Here is a 20,652-nt window from a genome sequence, read left to right on the forward strand (position 1 = left end):
GATTAATGTTTATTAATTATAAATTCATATTAACTAATACGACAAAAATAATATTAAATCAATACACGACAAATTATCTTCATTCAGACTATGAATGATCGCCGCCATATTACTTTTGTTTTTATTTAGATCGATGAGCTGATTCATGTTTGTCAATTTTGAATAAATATTATTTAATACGACAAAAACACTAATAAATCAATACACGACAAATTATCTTTATTCAAATTATGACTGATCGCCGTCATATTAAATATGTTTATATTTAGATCGATGAACTGATTAATGTTTGTTGATTTTGAATAAATACTATTTTAATAAAATAATAACATTAATACATTAATAAATCAATAGACGACAAATTATCTTCATTCAATTTATGATCAATCCACGATCTTGTCTTTAATTTTTGGTTCAACAATCGATTCTAATATATATATATTTTTCATTTTTTGGCCTTTTAATTTTTCAAACTATTTTTAATAGCTCTTAAACATTATCTGTCAAGTGATTTTTTGCCTTCAAAATTTATAATTATGTTGAAGTAGCTCTCAAAACATTATTTGTCAAGTGTTTATTGTTCTTGTGGTTAAAATAAGTTCAACAGTATAACAAAAAGAAAAAAGAGAGCGAGATAATGTTTTTACTAGTTTTACTTTGATTTAAACACCAGTCATTCAAGATAATATACAGCTTATCCAAGCGTTTCCAACACTAATTTTCCATATAAACCTTTGAACCTATAAAGGGAAAAAAATCTGAATTCGTGGGTGTGACCATATCCATAAGAATTAATAAAATATCGTTTCAGTGTTTTGCACAAAGTAATTTTATAATTAAGACAAAAGTGAAAAAAATCCACAAGTGGACCCTACACTTTCCAGAACTGGCGAGATTACGAGCTATCTTCTTGTCCGCTCGCTCCCTTCACTCATTCGTCTTCTTCTTCCCACCACACTCTCTCTCTCTCTGTTTCTCCAAACCTTCTCGGTTGAACCGGAACCGAAACCACAAACGCTCCTCCTCTTCTTTGTTTTCTCCAAAAAAAAAGTTAACCTTTCACTTAAAACCCTACTACTCCTTCTCCTCCCTCTCTTATATATCTCGTGACTCTTTTCTTTCTCCTCCAATCTCTCTCTCCCTATTCCATAAGCCAATTAGCTTCTCTCTGTAAAACTTCACTCGTTGGCCAATTCCATTTTCGTTTTCATCCAAAACAAAAAATCTCAGATTCCAAATGGGTTTTCATTTTTTCTAGTATTTTTCTTTCTTAGCGATGATGATGAACATATTTGTAAGAAAGAATCTTCCTCTTTCTCTAAAGATTAAACCTTTTTTTTTCCCTTCAGTTTTGTATCTTCTCAGTGGGTTTTAAGGGTTTTATTAGTATAATCTTAAAACTAAACACAATTTTCCTAACCAAAAGCTTAATCTCATCACTCTCTCTCTCCACACTCACAAACAGTAAAAGTTCTTACAATCCCCCCAAGTTTTGGTCTTTTTTTTCTTAAAACTCATAAACTCCGACAATTTCGTGATTTGTTTTCTGATTTTTCTCCGGGGGAAAAAAAAAATCTCATTTTTTATTTTTCCGACAAAGAAAACAAAAAAAAATGACGGCGTGCATAAGCAGTGGCGGAGGAGGAGCAGCGGCGTACAGTTTCGAGTTAGAAAAAGTGAAGTCACCACCATCAAGCTCAACAACAACAACGACGAGAGCTACTTCACCATCATCAACAATCTCAGAATCATCAAACTCACCACTCGCAATCTCAACGAGGAAGCCAAGAACACAGAGGAAAAGACCAAACCAAACATACAACGAAGCAGCTGCTCTTCTCTCCTCTGCTTACCCAAACATCTTCTCCTCAAACTTGTCGACTAAGCAAAAGATTTCCTCAAACTCTCATCACTTCTACGGTACAACAAATGTCAAATCACCACTCCTCAGTGACACCGACGCCTCCTCTGATTTGCTTCTCCCTTACGACGAATCAATCGAAGAACCTGATTTCCTCTTTCATCATCACCACCACCACCACCGAACGATTCAATCCAAGTCGGAGTTTTTCTCCTCCTCCGAGCTTAAAGAAGTCAACTCCGGCGGCGGTGGGAGTTACGTTAATCAGATCGAAAAACTCGATTTTTCCGACGAGTTCGATGCTGAATCGATCCTCGACGAAGAGATCGAAGAAGGGATCGATAGTATAATGGGGACTGTGGTGGAATCGAATTCGAATTTGGGGATTTACGAATCTAGGGTTCCGGCGATCAAAGGCGGCGGTGGAAGAAGCTCTAATCGAATCGGGAAATTAGAACAACAGCTCATGATGATCAATTCATGGAACCGAAGCTCCTCATCTAACAACGGATTCAAACTACCGTTAGGTCTTGGCTTAAAAGGAGCTCTCAGAGAGAACAAAGACCCAAACTTGTATAAATTTCACACCGTCGATTTCGAACAGATCTCGCCGAGGATTCAAACTGAAACCGCGGTGGTAGTTGCAGCCGTTGATGATGATGAGAAAAAGCCGATTGGAGGAGGAGGAGAGAAGAGTAAGAAGACGACGACGAAGAAGAAGAAGAAGATGACGGCGTTGGTAACGGAGTCGAAGAATTTAGCGGCGGAGGAGACTACTATTACTACTACTACGGAGGAGACGACGAGGAGTTCTGAGAAGAGAACAACGACGACAGGTCCGTTGTTGAAGCTTGATTACGACGGCGTTTTGGAAGCTTGGTCTGATAAAACGTCGCCGTTTCCTGATGATATCCTTGGAACGGAAGCTGCTTCTGGTATCGACGTCAATGTATGTACTCTCTTCTTTAGTTTAATCACGCCGTTAAATTTCGATATTTTCTATGTTTAATTTTTATTTTAATAATTAGTTTTGTCTGATTCTATTAATTAAAAATTATTACGTAACTTATATTTTTGAGATTCTGGTCTTACTAGTTATATTCTGCCACGTGGCTATTTAGGCGTGTGTTCTGTGCAAATTAGCTACTAGTATCTGACAAGAATTTATTTAAAAAAAAAAATTTGTGGAAAGTTCTTAATGACTTTTTTCTTGTAACGTTTTTTTTTTATAAAAACCATTTGACTTTGGTACATGGTCTTTTACTCTTTTTTTATTTTTTCCTAACTTTCTGATAAAACTCTCAATCAATTAGCTAAATAAAAAAAAAGCAGCTTTTTATTTGTCCAAGGAGAACTTTATAGACCTGTGCACGTGAATTTTCACGTATAGGATAAATGGAAGAGGTTCGAAAATTTTATTTTGTATATATCCACTTCGTAGAATTTTACTCTTTTTAGCATAAAGTAAACAACAATGCTAACATGGGATTCATTTCCACTTTAGTCGTATCTATTTTAATACAATAGTGCGTGCCTACAAGGTTAAGTTACATATTAGACTAAATGATTGATGATGACATATATTGATTGGGATTTTTTTTTTTTTTTTTGTTACTGTTGATGTTGGAAGTGAACTGATGTGGTGTCTTTTGGAGCAGGCTAGAATAGCTCAAATTGATCTGTTCGGAGACAGTGGGATGAGAGAAGCAAGTGTTTTGAGGTACAAAGAGAAGCGTCGAACTCGTCTGTTTTCTAAGAAAATCCGATACCAAGTTCGCAAACTCAATGCTGATCAGCGTCCTAGAATGAAGGTATCTCAACCATCTTAATTCGTGGTTAAAAAAACATGTAGGTTTTTTTTTTACCATCCATTCGTATTTTTGTTTTAATTGTTCCTAAACTGGTTTTTACTTTAAAGTTCTAGTGTAGATGGAGTTTTTCTATGATTTTTTTTCGTTTTGAATAAAGATAAAATAAAGTTTTCTATTGGGTATCTTTCATGAACCAAATTGAACAAGTAAAGGGAAACTACTAATTTGATTAAAATTGTTTAATATGAAACTGTCATCTAAATGGAATAAAAGGTTAATTGTGTACACTTCTAATGACAACAAAACAAGTAATAACGTTACATTGGGGTCAAGGGATATATATACACATTGGATTTTGATTAAGACAAGAACCTAATATTAATGTTTCACTTCTTTTTGTGGTTGGTGATGGTATGGGAACAGGGACGATTCGTGAGAAGGCCCAATGAGAGCTCTCCAAGTGGACAAAGATAACAAGGATAAAAGAGCCTAAAGATTCAGTCCTTTTATCTATCTTTTCTCTTTTTCTAATGTTTATTCCTTTTTAGTTTTTGTATTAAAAAATTTTGCACCCTCCTATTTTTTGGTCTTCATTTTATGGTCCCTTTGGTTTATAATTTAGGTTTTTAGTCCTTAAATAAGGATGTATATGAGGGAGATTTGCTGTAGAGGGTGAGGGATCAAAACAAATAAAAAAGTTTTTTTTTTAATATATTAATAAAATCATAAATATCGAAGTTTTATTGACTCATGAAGCAATGAATGTGGGAGATTTGGCTCAACAACAAAAAGTTTCAGAGACAGGACATGGACTTTTCACCAATCTCAATGGCTCAAACTATAATTAGCAGGCCTTGTACACATTACACCTGTTTGTTTCACTGCCCATTGCTTGTTTGAGTCATCAAAACCGGTGACAAATCAATTGATACGTAAAGCTCATTGGTCGTATATATAATACCAAGGAGATATCATTTGTTATATACAGAGTTATTATATATGCATGAAACAAGAGGGAACTTAAAATCAAACCAAATGATCCAATCAATTCAGGGGTAAAGATTTTCAGACCAACGTCCTTGTGGAGACGCCTAGTTGCATTCCAACACGTACTAGTGTCTCTAAGGACCTACCACTGTTAACCAATAGATCCTCATCGATCCGGATCGAGTCCTGCAAAATGTGTTTTAAGTGAAAAAAATAAGGTTGATGCAAGATAGATTGAACAAACAAAAAATATCCAGTGAATGCATTATTAATTTTTTTTTTTTTATAAAAGCATAAAATTGTTCTTAAGCTTTAAAGAATGTGCTAACCTTTTCGAAGACGCATATAACAGTGCTTCCACCGAAAGAGAAATAACCAAGCTGCAAGTTAAGATGAGGTTAGACATTTTTTTCTTGAAGTGTTTCTTGAGATAAAAGTTGAAACTGCTTACTTCGTCCCCTTTTGTCACACGCTCTCCTTCCTTTCTAACAAAATTGATGCTACCAACCATTGTTGCACCGATTGCAACAAATGCTACCTGTTACAGACTTATTAGCTGACATTGATTTTATGTTATACATATTACTATTCTGATCCGTTTGTAAACTGGTTTCTCCTTTCTGGAATCTAAACATTACCACCTGGTAAATCATAAACATCTTCTAGCCGTTCTATATCGAAGCCACATATCAAGAAAGAAAGCTTGTGAGTATTATACTGGTTACAAACCTTTCCAAACTCCGCTGTTGAAATAATGGCAACAGTCCGTTTATTTTCTGTGAAAACATTACAGTATTTGCTATTGACCGCAATAGGATTAACCTACAAGGCGGTTTCATCAAGATTTCAAAAGTGAGTGTCATAAGAAAACATGATGGAGATGAGAAGAAATCTTGGACTAAGTAAAGACAGACGGATGCATAACCAGTTAACCACATACCGTATATAAGCTTCCAGAAAGATCCACAAACTTTTCAATGACTCCTGAGACAGGGACATGAAACCTATGATAATCCTGTAACATTGTCAAGAAATGCGTCAGTCAACTCTGTAATGTTTTTAGCATATGAATCTGTGTTTCAGTAGGGAAATATCCATTCTCGCCGCACCTGTGGTGCTAGTCGGAATATCACCAAAGATCCATCAAGAAAGGCATCTGGATGCACACTCTTCCCAAGGAGGCCTCTAATTGAAAACTTCCGGCCCTATCAATTAATGCAGAATCAATACATACAGAAATATTAGGATGTGTTGTAACTTATATCAGCTAATTCATTTGTTTAGAGAGTTCTAATCCTGCATGATAGCTATATAGTAAGCTACACTAAAAATCATTTAATACCTTGATCCAAAATCGGGTACTATCTTCCACTGACTGAAATGCCATTAATCGACAATCAGCAGCACATACAGCAACATCATTGCGGTTCATGCAAGCAATTGGTCTTGCACCAGGTTTCAGTTCCCGGATGAAGAATTCATTGAACGTCTGCAAGTACAGAAATCATCATTCTTTTATACTTAGTCATTTGCTAATATGGCTTTCTTGGGAAGTCTAAGAACTAGACACATTTGGATTTTCTTACATACCTTAAAGTGTTGCAGAGGATACTTTACTTCAGCCATGTTTATTTGATCCTGCAACATATAAAAACATTAACTCAAAACCTAAAAACAAAGTACCACATTATAGCATAATAAATAGTAGTTTTGCATGCCTTAAAGAACTCAAGGAAGCTTGGTATTTTTTGGGCTGATTCAACTGAGTTCATTTTCTTCCCCTGCTTCTCAGAAAGTCTCTGTAGAATCTCCTTTGCCCCTGAATCAAGAAGATTAATCAAGCATACATAAATTGTGTTATTTGTTAGATTGCATCATGGCGAGAATATGAAGCTTTTAGGCACAACAAAACTGTGTAGTGACAATACATTAGCTAATCATATAGGTCAGAATGGTCATGTGTATTTGAAAGGTAATAGTGCTAAATAGTTTACCTTGATCCATAAGTCGAAGTCCAATTTTTGACTGGTATATAGCTCTCATGGACAGAACAATCTTTGAGTCAATCAACTCTTCCACAAGTCTCTTACTCTTCCGGTCAATCACCTAAAGCAAGAAGCAAAACACGTTAATAAAGTGAAAACATTTGTTCTTCATCAGAGATAAGTAAAAAATTATGAGGGTAACAAAAGAGGGATACCACAATATGTGAAGCACTTGAACCAGTATTCAAACCAACGTCATAAGTTGATAAGTGTGTCCATTCACTTAGTTTGAACATCCATCTGAACAACACGTTGAAAATATGATGTGTCAATAAAGGAAGACTATAAATTGTTTTTAGAGATGTCTGGTTAATGAGGTTTAAATAAAGAGACTTCTCACCCATATGAAGCTTGTCTATCAGTCAAGAACCCTCCGGTCATCACTTGATTACCCGTTCCTTCGTCAAAACAAAGAGTCATATGAATCATCGCGTTGAGCTTGTCAGAGAGTTGTGCCTCACCACACACCGGACAATTATTTATAATTGGCTCCCTGCATTAGAGAATTCAAATTTAATAGTACTCCAGGATGTATACATTGATTTGTTATGAAAATAATTTATTACTTTTCTTGTTGAAGAGCAAGAAGGGCAGCCAACTCGTCAATGGTCACAACACCGTCACCATTCAGATCAGCAGCTCTGAACAAGTCCTCTTTCTGGTAAATAAGTCAGTGAAAACATCAAGTCCACCTTCAGCAGAAATGCAGCAATCTAGCATCTCGATCTGCTGAGCGGCATAGTTTTATTATCCTTGAAACTTTCAAACACACTAAATTGTGCTAAAAGAGACAAAAAAAAAAAATACTTTCATGCACCTACTAATGGCATAGGTGTGACAAAGATGCTTTAAAGTCTAACCTTTTTAGCAGCTACTAAATTTCCAAAAGCCTTTATTAAATCAGAGAACTCTGAAAACGAGAGTTGTCCATCTTCATTGTAGTCCTGCACATTGTCAAACAACTCCAACTATCAAAACTGTTTATTTCTAATAGTCTACAAAATGTTGTTTAAGAGAAGCAATAAACATTAAAGTGTGCCAAAGAAAGAACAGAATAGATAAGAGTGGAATTAAGATTTAGGTAAAACATACCACTATGGACAAGATTCGTTTTGCAAATCGCTTCTCGGTTTCAACAGGATCCTGCAAAGATTTAAGCAAGCAAACCATCAGAAACCATTGATCTTTCATTTTCTCAAAGTTTTTTTTCACTACTGTCACTGTACCTCAATAGCGCATGAAAGGAAAATGGTGCCAATAACTTTGGATGATGTGGGATCTAACAAGTCAAATGACTTAGAAGCCGACTCAGGTTCCTGTATCATGCCAAAAGAAAGCGAAATTTCCTCATCTATACTAATATCATTCATGGCCTTGTAACATTTTACTACAAGCTCAATACATCAAGCAACAAAAAAAATTAATTGCTCTGACCTGCACTACAAAATCGAATATATCAAGCTCACAGTAACCAACGATTTTGTTCCTTGAGAGCTTATTGGTCTGCACCAACAAGAAAGGATAATCCTTTTAAATCAAAGAAGCAAATATCATGAGTAAACTCAAAACCTGGATAAGAGAGAAACCTCAAATACTGAAATCCTAACGAGACTTGGTCCATTTTTCTCCAAGAGAAGCTTCTTTTCCTATTTACAAAGAAACACAAACCGTATTTTAGATTAGACAAAAGTGTCGAAACAGAACCAAAAGTAATCTAAAGACATGGTTCGGGACGACTTACAGAGTTCCAAGTTGGCTTCTCTGTACTGCAAATTTAACAAAAACAGAATATTATTTATCAGTAACTCCTTGGAACTTTACGAGGAAGAATTAGAAGAAGAAAAAATGAAAGCTAAGAATATATATATGGGCAGAGACTTACGTATCAGAGATCTCAGTTCTAAAAGTCTGTTCACCAAACGAAACACAAGCGAGCCACTTGTCCTTAAACTTCATATCCGCCTGGACAGAAACAAAAACTACACTTTCACATCACTAAAACGTAAAACGTAACAATATAAAATTAAAAAAAAAAACCCTAAGAATCTTAGTCTAAGATGAAAGAACGAAATCGTATTTCATACGCCAATGAGAGTGAGAAGGGCAATGCCGGAGAAATCCTCGGCGGTTACAGCTTTTTGATTAACCACTCCGGCAGAGTTTCGAGAACAACGACTACGTAAATGACGACGGTGAGTGCGAAACTTTTGAAGCTTCTGTATTAGCCTTGACCTTCGCGATCCTTTAGCCTCCCTTGAGTTTCCGTTTCCCATAATACCTCTCTGTTTTTTTTTTCTAACGCACCTGCTTTGATTAACGGATCGAAGATTGAGGAAAACGAAGACAAGGAGAGAGAGAGAGAGAGAGATTTAGAGCTCTTTTTATTCTCTGATGACCCAAACTGTGACCGTCTCTAATATTAATTTATATGCCATACTCTGTTTTTTTTTTGGGTTGGTTCAAAGATTCGGCTGTGGTTATATAAAAATTATAAAGATAGGAATACCGAATACAAATCGGAATGTTTTTCAGTGGTCATCTCTTCCACCTTCTACGTTACACAACGTTTTTTTGTAATTTTCTATACTAAAATGAGCATATAGTGATTCAAGTTAATGATTTGTTTTTCTTTGTAAAGTTATTATAAGCATATTCTTTAGTGGTGTGTGTAGTGAAAAATGTGCCTATTCTTTTTTATTACTGCAATTTTATCATGGTGTAGAATATTGTAAATGTTTTCAATATCCACATTAAAAATTTATAAATCAAAGTCATGATGACCTTCAAATTAGAGATGTAGTATGTATTTACGTAGTAGTGTTAACTTAGCAGTCAACATAATGAAACTCTGCGAAACTTTTTTCCGTATGTTAAATATATAATTCGAGTGGCTATTTCTATTATCAATTAATCAAATACAGGCAATATTATATACGTGTTGAGTAGTTGATATAAAAGCCCAAATTGAAGAAAAGTTTTGAAAATGTTTATATTGATTGACCACCTCTTCTAACTTGGTGCTTTCCTTTGTTGTAAAAGCGTGTGATTAGGTAGACTCTTGAATTTGATTCTATTCGTGGACCGTGGTCAAAGGCTGTCCATTGTTGAGTGATTGATTCTATATCAAACAAATTAAAGAAGAGATAGAGAGAAACGTTTTAAATCATTGAATAGATAGATAATACTCATTCAAGAACCGAGTAGTTTACTTACTTTACTAGCTAGCTTTGTCTTAGTCCCTTTAGCTTTTAATGTACCTAAAAACTAGCTATTTGTATGCTTAAGCTCCTTAAAACAAAAAAGGGAATAAGATCACGACTACTTCGAAACAAAGCATGTAAGAACAAGCACGGAATCCATATGAGTTTCCCCTTCATTAATGATTAAATATGCTAAGATCATGTGCATTGGTAGATTCAAAGAGAGTTTCTCATAGACAGAAAAGTCCAATGATGAAGTATATATAGATTGTAAAAGAGGTACGTCCGATATTAGAGAGATTTTTAGAAACTTGATCCAAATTATGTTTCTAGGAGAGTATCCGAGCTACAATGTAACATATAAAACTTCAAAACGCATAAAATAAAAGTTTTTTTTCATCAGAGAAAAGTAGAAAACATAAATAAGGATGATATCACAAAATAACGTTGTTGTGAGGTGGATCGACCCAAGCGATGCGTTTAGACAAATATATATTTGTAGGAAGACCAGAGCTTTCCTCATCACCGAGGGAGTAGTATACGCTGTGTGGCTCCTTAGCCGATAGATACACTTTGTTCCTCTCATTGGCCGAGAGACTAGCTCTTATAAAAGAGCCAGGGTAACTTGCAAATATTGTCAAGCCACCAACATCTCTCTTCTCTTCCCATTTCATGTATTTCAAGTTTAGTTTAAACACTGATGGGTTGTTGTCGGGGTGGTGCAAAACCATAACAAAGATGTCTCCTTCATTCTCCATCATCAACACTCGCCTACCGAATTCTTTAGGACCAACGGTGGGATATGACCAGGGTCTCACTCGAAGAATATTCCAAGTTTCTTTAGACGGGTCGAAAACGCTGAGGTAGCCGGAGGTACTGAGACAATAGAGCACACCATTCGAGAAGACACATTTGGTCCACATGCCTCTGGGTGGCCGGTATCTAAATCGATGGACTTTCCATACGGTTTCACCAGGTCGCCAAGAAGTAATCACAGAGTTTTCGTGACTATAGCTGGTTAACGAGATCACCAAACAACTACTTGATGTAGGAGCGGCTGAAAAAGATAACTGATTACATGAGAAATTGCCAGACGACCTTTTGGGTAAGTTGATACGCTCCCGGGTAAACGGGTTAAAGAAAAAAACCGGTTTCGAGTAATTAGCTGAAGACACAAGCAACCAACCATCCTTATCCTTAGAACAAGATATTTCACTGCCCTTTAACTCCGGAAAAGTTTGGTAGTACGTTTGAGACCGTGATGGGTCGAAAAGAATGTACTTTCCTCTTTTTAGATAAAAAAAGCCAAGGAAGAGGAGGCTGTAACTTCCTCTTCCTGACAGAAACAGCTGCTTCACACCATGTCTTGCAGACAAGAGAGGCTTGTATGTTAGCTTTTAATCCGAGGCGGGACAGTATCTCTTGCAAGAGATCTGATGAAATATTTAGATCCCATAATCCTGTAATACACTTCTTCTTTGATCCATGGTTTTCTCTACCACATCCGAAAATTAGAAGAATTTACTGTTAGATCAAACGTAAGAAGGCAAAACCTAAACCCAAGCTACTTCAGATTTCGATTGAGAAAAGTTAAAAAAAAAAACTTACGGCGCCTGAACAATGTGTTTCACTGTGTGGGCTTTGACAACGCGTTGTGTACGATCGTATTGACACCGGAGTCGCCGCCGTGTACGTTTTTTAGGGCGTGTAAGTTTTTTACGGCAGCAAGTCCGGCAGTTCATTATCTCCAACTGTAACTTTGAACGCCACGAGTTTGGTCAAATAGTAGTTGTAACTTTTTTCCAACTCTTTGGCAAAAGCGGTTGTATATATTCTCGTAAATTACAATTTACTTTTTTTTTGCAAATATACCAAAAAAGAATAAAGAATATCTGTTATTAACTTGCTATTATAAAAAAAAGGGACTCTTGCTATTATTAAAGTCTCTTTACTAGGAAACAATACTTATTAACTTGCTATTATTAAAGTCTCTTTAATAGTGTTATATACTACACATAAGTATTGTTTCCTAGTAATAAAACTCATAATTGGACTCATTTTTATCCATAAATATCATATTATAACATCAAATATTGCATTATATCTTAACTGTTTGACAAAAGAAAAATTATGTTCACATATATAATTTTTTTTACTTTAAAATAGTATAGTCTACTATGGTCTATACAATGTTCTTTTATTTTGATTCTCCTAAATCTACAAACTCATAAGATTACTCTAACTTTTAAATATGTGTATTTATCCAAATATATAATTCTTTTAAATTTTAATTAGAATTGTACAATCTACCACTACTATTGTAATTGTTTTTATTACAAATAGCTTTTTCAAATTCTTTCTTGCTATTTTTCACTTTTAATTTGTATGTGTGATATTCAGAATAAGTTTTCTTTAATATATTTTATTTCAAGTAACCTTCTACATTTTTCTAAAATATATACATTATTTTAAATTTTGAGCACTTGATTAATATATTTTTTTTTATATATATATCTTTGTTTATGTAATCTCTTTTTATATTATACTTTGACATTTTTTTGTATTTTTTCATTTTGTTTTTAGTTTATATTTTAGTTTAAATTATTTGAAATGATTGTTTTTAATAATAAGAAAAATATTACACAAATAAATGAAATAATTGATGCATTAACTTTAGATTTTATGTTTTTTAATGATGTGAATTAATTCATTAAAATTGAAAATAATAACTGATGAGGTGGAGGAAAGAAAAGAGAGAAAAACCAACTTTATATATATAGAAGATAAATTTGATGGGTTTGAACATTTGCTAGTTCTAACTTCGTTTGATCTTTTGCTATAACTCCTGCAATATATGTTTTTGTTAGATGAAAGTGTTTTGGAAAAAAAAAATGAATTTGTTACCATTTTCTTAGCTACATAGTTGTAAGCTGGGTCCCCATACTTTGTAAAATAATATTAGTCAATGATGAAAAAATATGTATGCGCAGCGGAATATGAGTTTTATACTTACGCATTGATTTAGTTTGTTGATCCATTACGCATTGATTTAGTTTGTTGACCCATACCTCTAGTGTAGCTAGTTTAAGCCGCATATGAGGTTCATCTCTAAGCGTCTTCTCCATCGTAACAATCTGATCATTATTCATAATAGTTCTATACATTTTGTTGGCTGACTTTTTATTTATCTTTTTACAGTTTTGGTCTCCATTTTGGTCTCCAACTGTAGTGTTGAAAATTCTAATTGAGTTTGATACATTGGAATAACCTCTTCCTCTTTCTATATATATGACAAAGATATGAGAGACTACGTATCTTTATATTTAAATTCTTTTTCTTTTAGGATTAGACCAATTATTCAATATAAGGTAGGAATTTTTTTGTATAAGTATAATTATTGTAGAATGATTTCCTTTACAAACTACATGTTTCTTTATTGTAAGATTATCTTTATAATTTATTTTATAAATAATAATATTTAAATTTCTTGATTTTCTTAAAGATTCCTTTTCTTTTTAGAGTTAGGAATTTGTGTAAAATTGACATGTGTCACGATCTTATGATTTAGTAACTTTTGAAATTGACATGTGTCACGATCTGGTGAATTAGTAACTTTTGAAACCATACTTTATATAATAAGACTAGATTAGGAGGGGAAAATTATTTATAACAAAAACGTTTAAATTATAAGTTGTATTTGTTGGTTAAAATGTTAAAACTATATAATAATTGTTAATTTTTTTGTTTAAATTATATAATACCGCAATATAATTTATTTATTTAAATAATATTTATTTAATCAATTTAAGTAGATATATCTATTTTCGGATACCGATAGTGTTAACAAAATAATGAAATAATGTTTTACCTGTGTAACACCGAATTAATGATATTTTAAATTTGTATAAATGTCGATAAACCCCGTCCCTCTACATAACCTCATCTCGAGATATTTTAACTCGCACTATAACATCTTAATTTTTAATATTTATTATTTTGTGTTATAAATATTAGATTGAGTTCATATGTTATTTATTAAGATAAAGAACCGAAATAAACCAAATATTTTTTTTTTTAATTTTGAATGCCTGATAATTTTTCTACTCATCTGTATTCTGAATCATTTTGGTCTCTTTTATAATATGACTATGAACCATTGCCATATTTTTTAGGCGATGTGAGATATTGTACCCATATTTTTTTATTCATCTATTGAGTAATATATGTCCGTTTAAAAAAATTTGTATAACATCATATGCAGGAAATAATGACAAATTTTATCAACTAAATGTATTATATAATTTAAATATAAATTCAAATAAAGATAAAAAGGAATCATATATTTATGTTTAAATAAGGTAGAAAGATTTCCTTATGTTTAAAAAAAATTAAAACTTACTCCGCAATATACCGCGGGTCCTAAATATGTTTCTTTATTGTAAGATTATCTTTATAATTTATTTTATGAATAAAAATATTTAAATTTCTTGATTTTCTTAAAGATTCCTTTTCTTTCTATAGTTAGGAATTTGTGTAAAATTGACATGTGTCACGATTTTATGATTTAGTAACTTTTGAAATTGACATATATCACGATCTGGTGAATTAGTAACTTTTGAAACCATACTTTATATAATAAGATAATAGATATATAATTTGTGTTGATTGAAATTCTTATCAGATATTATTAGTTACATTAACAATTTATATTTGAAAAATAAGAAATGTAAGTATTTATGAACCTTCTCACATATTTTATTAAATTTCGTATTTTATCACATAATTTGTAACTCTCATATTAATTTGATTTCGTTGAAATTCCTATGATATAGTTATAGTTATATTAACTACAAAAAATTATACTTAAAACAACTGATAAATATATGTTTGGTAAACCTTCTCATAGTTGTTTGTTAACAGATAAATTATGATCAAAACAATAAAAGTCAAGTCAATCAATAAAGTGGGTTTTATTTTTATATAACAACCTAGAATGAACACAACTAAAAAGAATAAGCAAAGAACTATACGACCGGGATACACGATGCAAGCAATCGTGTACTGGATCGAGTAGGTGGTCGGGTAATAAGAAAAAATAAGAATAAGATTAAGAACAACTCGTGGTAGTAATGATGGCCTTAAAAATCAGAGTCTAAAGATGTAGTATGTCTTTATGTTTCTTTAAAAAAAAAATTCATATGGCCTGCGTAGGTCTACGTAGTAGTTTTAACTTAGCTGTCAACATAATGAAACTCTGCGAAACTTTAATTCGAGTAATACAGGCAATATTAAATACGTGTTGAGTTGTTGATATAAAGCTCAAATTGAAGAAAAGTTTTGAAAATGTTTATATTGATTGACCTCTTCTAAAATAGTCAGTCCTGGTGCTTCCTTTGTTGTAAAGCTTGGTAAGACTCTTGAATCTGATTCTATTCGTGGTCAAGGCTGTCCATTGTTGAGTGATTGATTCTAATTAATATCAAACAAATTAAAGAAGATATAGAGAGAAACGTTTTAAAATAATTGAATAGATAATACTCAATTCAAGAAACGAGTAGTTTACTTACTTTACTAGCTAATTTTGTCTTAGTCCCTTTAGCTTTTAATGTATCTAAAAGCTAGCTATTTGTATGCTAATTAAGCTCCTTTCAAGCTATACCTTAGAACATAAAAAGGGAATAAGATCACGACTACTTCGAAACAAAGCATGTAAGAACAAGCGCGGAATCCATATGAGGTTCCCCTTGATTAATTATTAAATGTACTAACCATAAACAGAAAAGTCCAATTATGAAGCATAGATAGATTTGTAAAGAGGTACGTGCGATATTAGAGAGTTAAGAATCAGATTGAAGTACTTGTGATCAAATTAACTCTTAAAGAGTATTCATTGGATTTTTAGAAACTTGATCCAAATTATGTTTCTAGAAGAGTATCCGAGCTACAATGTAACATATAAAACTTCAAAACGCATAAATAAAAGTTTTTTAAACGAGAAAAGGAGAAAACATATATAGGGATGATATCACAAAATAACGTTGTTGTGAGGTGGATCGACCCAAGCGATGCGTTTAGACAAATATATATTTGTAGGAAGACCAGAGCTTTCCTCATCACCGAGGGAGTAGTATACGCTGTGTGGCTCCTTAGCCGATAGATACACTTTGTTCCTCTCATTGGCCGAGAGACTAGCTCTTATAAAAGAGCCAGGGTAACTTGCAAATATTGTCAAGCCACCAACATCTCTCTTCTCTTCCCATTTCATGTATTTCAAGTTTAGTTTAAACACTGATGGGTTGTTGTCGGGGTGGTGCAAAACCATAACAAAGATGTCTCCTTCATTCTCCATCATCAACACTCGCCTACCGAATTCTTTAGGACCAACGGTGGGATATGACCAGGGTCTCACTCGAAGAATATTCCAAGTTTCTTTAGACGGGTCGAAAACGCTGAGGTAGCCGGAGGTACTGAGACAATAGAGCACACCATTCGAGAAGACACATTTGGTCCACATGCCTCTGGGTGGCCGGTATCTAAATCGATGGACTTTCCATACGGTTTCACCAGGTCGCCAAGAAGTAATCACAGAGTTTTCGTGACTATAGCTGGTTAACGAGATCACCAAACAACTACTTGATGTAGGAGCGGCTGAAAAAGATAACTGATTACATGAGAAATTGCCAGACGACCTTTTGGGTAAGTTGATACGCTCCCGGGTAAACGGGTTAAAGAAAAAAACCGGTTTCGAGTAATTAGCTGAAGACACAAGCAACCAACCATCCTTATCCTTAGAACAAGATATTTCACTGCCCTTTACCCCCTTTAACTCCGGAGAAGTTTGGTAGTATGTTTGAGACCGTGATGGATCGAAAAGAATGTACTTTCCTCTTTTTAGATAAAAAAGCCAAGGAAGAGGAGGCTGTAACTTTCTCTTCCTGACAGAAACAGCTGCTTCACACCACGTCTTGCAGACAACAGAGGCTTGTATGTTAGCTTTTAATCCGAGGCGGGACAGTATCGCTTGCAAGAGATTTGATGGAATATTTAGTTCCCATAATCCTGTAATACACTTCTTCTTCTGATCCATGGTTTTCTCTACCGCAACCGAAAATTAGAAGAATTTTAAGGTTAGATCAAACGTAAGAAGGCAAAACCTAAACCCTACTTCAGATTTCGGTTGAGAAAAGTAAGAAAAGTAAATAGGCGGTGGTATATATTCTCGTAAAAAATACAATGTATTTTTCCTTTTTTTTTGCAAATATATACCAAAAAAAATAAAGAATCTGTAATTAACTTGCTATTATAATTAAAAAAAAGAAAGGGAAAAAGGAAATGATCCAGATCACTAATATTCTGTTACGCACGTTTTGAGGGTGACGAAGAAGCTTATTGTAAAGAAAAAAAAAAAAACAATTCTTGTTATCGTTGTGATTCCGTTTATTGTACTACAGCCAATTAATCTTAATCAAAACATCATCAAATCATCTTCTCTCTTTCTCTATCTTCTTTGCTCTCAGATCACATCATTACCCACATTCCCACCCAGATCACGTACGATACGTTTTTATTTCTCAGAAAGGTGTCGGATCAGATCGAATGGGAACGTTCACGAGCTTACGAAAAGCCTATGGAGCGCTTAAGGATACCACCACCGTTGGTCTCGCTAAGGTCAACAGCGAATTCAAGGTCACCATTTTTTTGTAAATCTTGAAAATTCAAAATATGAAAAAAGATTTAGATTCTATATAAAAATGATCATTGATGCATGTTTTTGATCGTTAATGTATAGGATTTAGATATTGCGATCGTCAAGGCAACGAATCATGTTGAATCTCCACCAAAAGAACGTCATGTTCGTAGTAAGTTAAATTCCTCTGTTTTTGTGATATGATATGATATGATTTAACGTCATCTCCCAATTTAACATTACCATATTTGTGATATGATTCGGAGAATGTAACGATGCTTCTTTTGAAAATTCCTATAGAAATATTCTCGGCGACATCTGTGATACAACCACGAGCAGATGTAGCTTATTGCATTCATGCATTATCAAAAAGATTATCCAAAACTCGCAATTGGGTTGTAAGTTCTCTTCTTATAATAAACATGATTCTGATTTTTTTTTCTAAAACGCACTTTTCTTTGTAAAGTTTTATTGAATTAATTTGACAAATCACACAGGTTGCAATGAAGGTGTTAATAGTAATTCACAGAACATTAAGAGAAGGTGATCCAACATTTAGAGAAGAGCTTCTTAATTACTCACACAGAAGACACATTCTCAGAATTTCTAACTTCAAAGACGACACAAGTCCTCTTGGTGATTACTAAACTAATTCTCTTTGCATTTGTATAGTTCTTGTTGATACATATATTCTCAAAAGCTTGAATGTTTTTGATGCATGCAGCCTGGGACTGTTCTGCTTGGGTTAGAACATACGCGCTCTTTTTAGAAGAGCGGCTTGAGTGTTATCGAGTTTTAAAGTATGACATCGAGGCAGAGCGTTTGCCTAAAGCTTCAGGTGCAGCTTCCAAGGTTTGTCTCTTCCTAACTACTACTCATCATGAAGAAACATTTATTAGATATGTTTTAATAGAAACCTTTGGTTAAATGGTTATGTAGACGCATAGAACAAGGATGTTGTCTGGTGAAGATCTGTTAGAACAGTTACCTGCGTTGCAACAGCTTCTTTACCGGCTTATTGGATGTCAAGTAAAGTCATATATGCAAGCAGATTCAGTTTTGTTTTTTTTTGCGATGGAGAAGATTTCTTTCTTATTTGTTTTCAGCTTTGCAGCCTGAAGGAGCAGCTTATAGCAACTATCTAATCCAATATGCACTTGCATTGGTGCTTAAAGAAAGCTTCAAAATCTATTGTGCTATCAATGATGGAATCATTAATCTTGTTGACATGGTCTGTTCCAAAGCAATCAGTTTCATTCCCTGCTTTAGCTCTTTAATTCGCGCTGCGCTTTCTATTCATAGATTGTAGTTTTCTCTGTGTCATTATAGTTCTTTGAGATGTCAAGACATGATGCAGTTAAAGCTCTAAACATATATAAACGGGCTGGTCAACAGGTGAAGCAACTTCAAATCTTTTTTTCTGATTCTTATATATATTAAGCTTTGCTTGTTGATTTTTTTTTCTTTGCATAGGCTGAAAATTTGGCTGAGTTTTATGATTACTGCAAAGGGCTAGAGCTTGCAAGGAACTTTCAATTCCCAACCTTAAGACAGGTTGGTTCTTAGCTTTTTTTGGGATCAGGTTTATATTTGTGAATTAAACAGTTGTGTGGATTCACTTCTCATTTTATCTAAAATCCTGTTTCAGCCTCCTCCTTCGTTCCTGGCGACAATGGAAGAGTACATTAAAGAAGCACCTCAGAGTGGTTCTGTACAGAAAAAACTGGTAAAAAGAAACTTCATCTCTTATCATATTCTCAATTCTTGGTTGAACTTAATGCTGATGATCATGGTGGTCTTCTTAGGACTTTGACATTTTGTTCTGTTTCTATAACAGGAGTATCAAGAAAAAGAGGAAGAAGAACAAGAGCAAGAAGAAGAACAGCCTGAAGAACCTGCAGAAGAAGAAAACCAAAACGAAAACACCGAGAACGATCAGCCGCTTATCGAAGAAGAGGAAGAAGAGCCTAAAGAAGAGAAAGAAGAGGAAGAAGCTAAACCTTCACCATTGATAGACACTGATGACTTACTAGTGAGTCTTCATCATCTCTAATACATTGTAGTCAATATACCAAACCTCAATACTCATTGACACTTTTCCTTGGATTGGTGCAGGGTCTGCATGAAATAAACCCAAAAGCTGCAGAGATAGAACAAAACAACGCATTCGCTCTCGCAATATATCCACCAGGTATAAAAAAATAACCATTTTAGTAACATCTAGGCCCCTTTTTCAAACATTATCACAATTGAATGAGAAATTTTCTCCACAGGACATGAAACATCAGGTCCATCTAATAGTCTAAGCTTAATAGAAGCTGGAGGAAGTGGTTGGGAACTTGCACTAGTCACACCACAGAACAACAATAATAACAACAACCCTCGTCCTACAATAGCTACAAAACTCGTAAGTCTCACATTAGACTTTGAACTCATTAATTCTCTATTCATACTCATATGGTATCTTTGTTTACAGGGTGGAGGATTTGACAATCTTCTACTAGACAGTCTCTACGAAGACGATACAGCAAGAAGACAGATCCAACTAACCAACGCTGGTTACGGATTTGGAGCCACAGCTACAGCCATAGAACCAGCCTTATCGACTCCTAACCCCTTTGGGATGCAACAAGATCCTTTTGCAATGTCTAATAACATGGCTCCACCAACCAACGTTCAAATGGCAATGCAACAACAGCAAATGATGATGATGAATAGTCAAATTCCATATAACAACAACAACTATTCACCTTATCACCATCATCAGTTCTCACCAAATCCTGCATCTTCTTCATCTCCTAACCCATTTGGTGACTTCCTCGCTCTCCCAGCTCCTCCTTCATCTGGTACTCAACAGCAACACAGTCAGCATCATATGCTCCTTTAGAAAAAGGTCATCTCAGTGTGACTCGTCACTTCTTTAATCGTCTTCTTGATTTTGATTTGATTCAGGTTATTATTTATTATTCTTTCATTCTTTTCTAGTATTAAACTCTTCTACATTGTCAGGAATTTTCTTCTTTTCCTTAATTTGAATACTTATTTCAGCTTAATATATACC

At 34.1% G+C, this 20,652-nt stretch overlaps 5 protein-coding genes across 6 annotated transcripts; 2 read left to right on the forward strand and 3 right to left on the reverse strand.

Annotated features, from left to right (window-relative positions):
* Positions 931-4,415, forward strand: LOC104734048 (protein CHLOROPLAST IMPORT APPARATUS 2). Of its 2 annotated transcripts, none has more exons than XM_019236931.1 (3): positions 931-2,810; positions 3,520-3,709; positions 4,096-4,415. In XM_019236931.1, the coding sequence occupies exons 1-2, from the start codon at positions 1,614-1,616 to the stop codon at positions 3,688-3,690; spliced, it is 1,368 nt and encodes a 455-aa protein (XP_019092476.1). In that variant the 5' UTR covers positions 931-1,613; the 3' UTR covers positions 3,691-3,709; positions 4,096-4,415. The 2 variants fall into 2 exon arrangements, with proteins under 2 accessions (XP_019092476.1, XP_010451861.1); XM_010453559.2 differs by having other exon boundaries at positions 932-2,810; positions 3,520-3,672.
* Positions 4,491-9,088, reverse strand: LOC104734055 (phosphatidylserine decarboxylase proenzyme 2). Its single transcript, XM_010453564.2, has 21 exons — positions 8,789-9,088; positions 8,587-8,666; positions 8,446-8,470; positions 8,291-8,350; positions 8,139-8,207; positions 7,931-8,020; positions 7,797-7,847; positions 7,565-7,648; positions 7,271-7,362; positions 7,045-7,197; positions 6,860-6,944; positions 6,654-6,765; positions 6,378-6,478; positions 6,250-6,297; positions 6,002-6,148; positions 5,769-5,864; positions 5,600-5,674; positions 5,389-5,481; positions 5,111-5,197; positions 4,989-5,039; positions 4,491-4,845 (listed from the first exon to the last, which is right to left on the reverse strand). Exons 1-21 carry the CDS (start codon positions 8,975-8,977, stop codon positions 4,738-4,740), a joined length of 1,896 nt encoding a protein of 631 aa, XP_010451866.1. The 5' UTR covers positions 8,978-9,088; the 3' UTR covers positions 4,491-4,737.
* LOC104756173 (F-box/kelch-repeat protein At3g18720-like) lies at positions 10,339-13,029 on the reverse strand. The gene is made up of 2 exons (XM_010478716.1): positions 12,918-13,029; positions 10,339-11,069 (listed from the first exon to the last, which is right to left on the reverse strand). The coding sequence occupies exons 1-2, from the start codon at positions 13,027-13,029 to the stop codon at positions 10,339-10,341; spliced, it is 843 nt and encodes a 280-aa protein (XP_010477018.1).
* LOC104756183 (F-box/kelch-repeat protein At3g18720-like) lies at positions 15,930-16,991 on the reverse strand. The gene has a single exon (XM_010478727.1). The coding sequence runs from the start codon at positions 16,989-16,991 to the stop codon at positions 15,930-15,932; it is 1,062 nt and encodes a 353-aa protein (XP_010477029.1).
* Positions 17,369-20,590, forward strand: LOC104734061 (putative clathrin assembly protein At5g57200). Its single transcript, XM_010453570.1, has 14 exons — positions 17,369-17,590; positions 17,694-17,763; positions 17,892-17,989; positions 18,089-18,227; positions 18,316-18,443; positions 18,531-18,620; positions 18,706-18,822; positions 18,921-18,986; positions 19,065-19,145; positions 19,240-19,317; positions 19,429-19,623; positions 19,707-19,782; positions 19,865-19,998; positions 20,068-20,590. The coding sequence occupies exons 1-14, from the start codon at positions 17,501-17,503 to the stop codon at positions 20,476-20,478; spliced, it is 1,773 nt and encodes a 590-aa protein (XP_010451872.1). The 5' UTR covers positions 17,369-17,500; the 3' UTR covers positions 20,479-20,590.

This window comes from Camelina sativa, chromosome 2 (assembly GCF_000633955.1).
Source record: "Camelina sativa cultivar DH55 chromosome 2, Cs, whole genome shotgun sequence".
NCBI lineage: Eukaryota > Viridiplantae > Streptophyta > Magnoliopsida > Brassicales > Brassicaceae > Camelina > Camelina sativa.

Coding starts and splice junctions, on each gene's coding strand:
- LOC104734048 (XM_010453559.2), top strand. CDS start 1,614: ATGACGGCGTGCATAAGCAGTGGCGGAGGAGGAGCAGCGGCGTACAGT. Junction 2,811..3,519: donor CTTCTGGTATCGACGTCAAT/GTATGTACTCTC, acceptor CTTTTGGAGCAG/GCTAGAATAGCTCAAATTGA. Junction 3,673..4,095: donor ATCAGCGTCCTAGAATGAAG/GTATCTCAACCA, acceptor GTATGGGAACAG/GGACGATTCGTGAGAAGGCC.
- LOC104734055 (XM_010453564.2), bottom strand. CDS start 8,977: ATGGGAAACGGAAACTCAAGGGAGGCTAAAGGATCGCGAAGGTCAAGG. Junction 7,363..7,564: donor ATTTAGTAGCTGCTAAAAAG/GTTAGACTTTAA, acceptor CTTATTTACCAG/AAAGAGGACTTGTTCAGAGC. Junction 5,040..5,110: donor GTGTGACAAAAGGGGACGAA/GTAAGCAGTTTC, acceptor CTTAACTTGCAG/CTTGGTTATTTCTCTTTCGG.
- LOC104756173 (XM_010478716.1), bottom strand. CDS start 13,029: ATGGAGAAGACGCTTAGAGATGAACCTCATATGCGGCTTAAACTAGCT. Junction 11,070..12,917: donor TCAACAAACTAAATCAATGC/GTAAGTATAAAA, acceptor TTGTGTCTTCAG/CTAATTACTCGAAACCGGTT.
- LOC104756183 (XM_010478727.1), bottom strand. CDS start 16,991: ATGGATCAGAAGAAGAAGTGTATTACAGGATTATGGGAACTAAATATT.
- LOC104734061 (XM_010453570.1), top strand. CDS start 17,501: ATGGGAACGTTCACGAGCTTACGAAAAGCCTATGGAGCGCTTAAGGAT. Junction 18,228..18,315: donor AGACGACACAAGTCCTCTTG/GTGATTACTAAA, acceptor TGATGCATGCAG/CCTGGGACTGTTCTGCTTGG. Junction 18,823..18,920: donor TCATTAATCTTGTTGACATG/GTCTGTTCCAAA, acceptor GTGTCATTATAG/TTCTTTGAGATGTCAAGACA.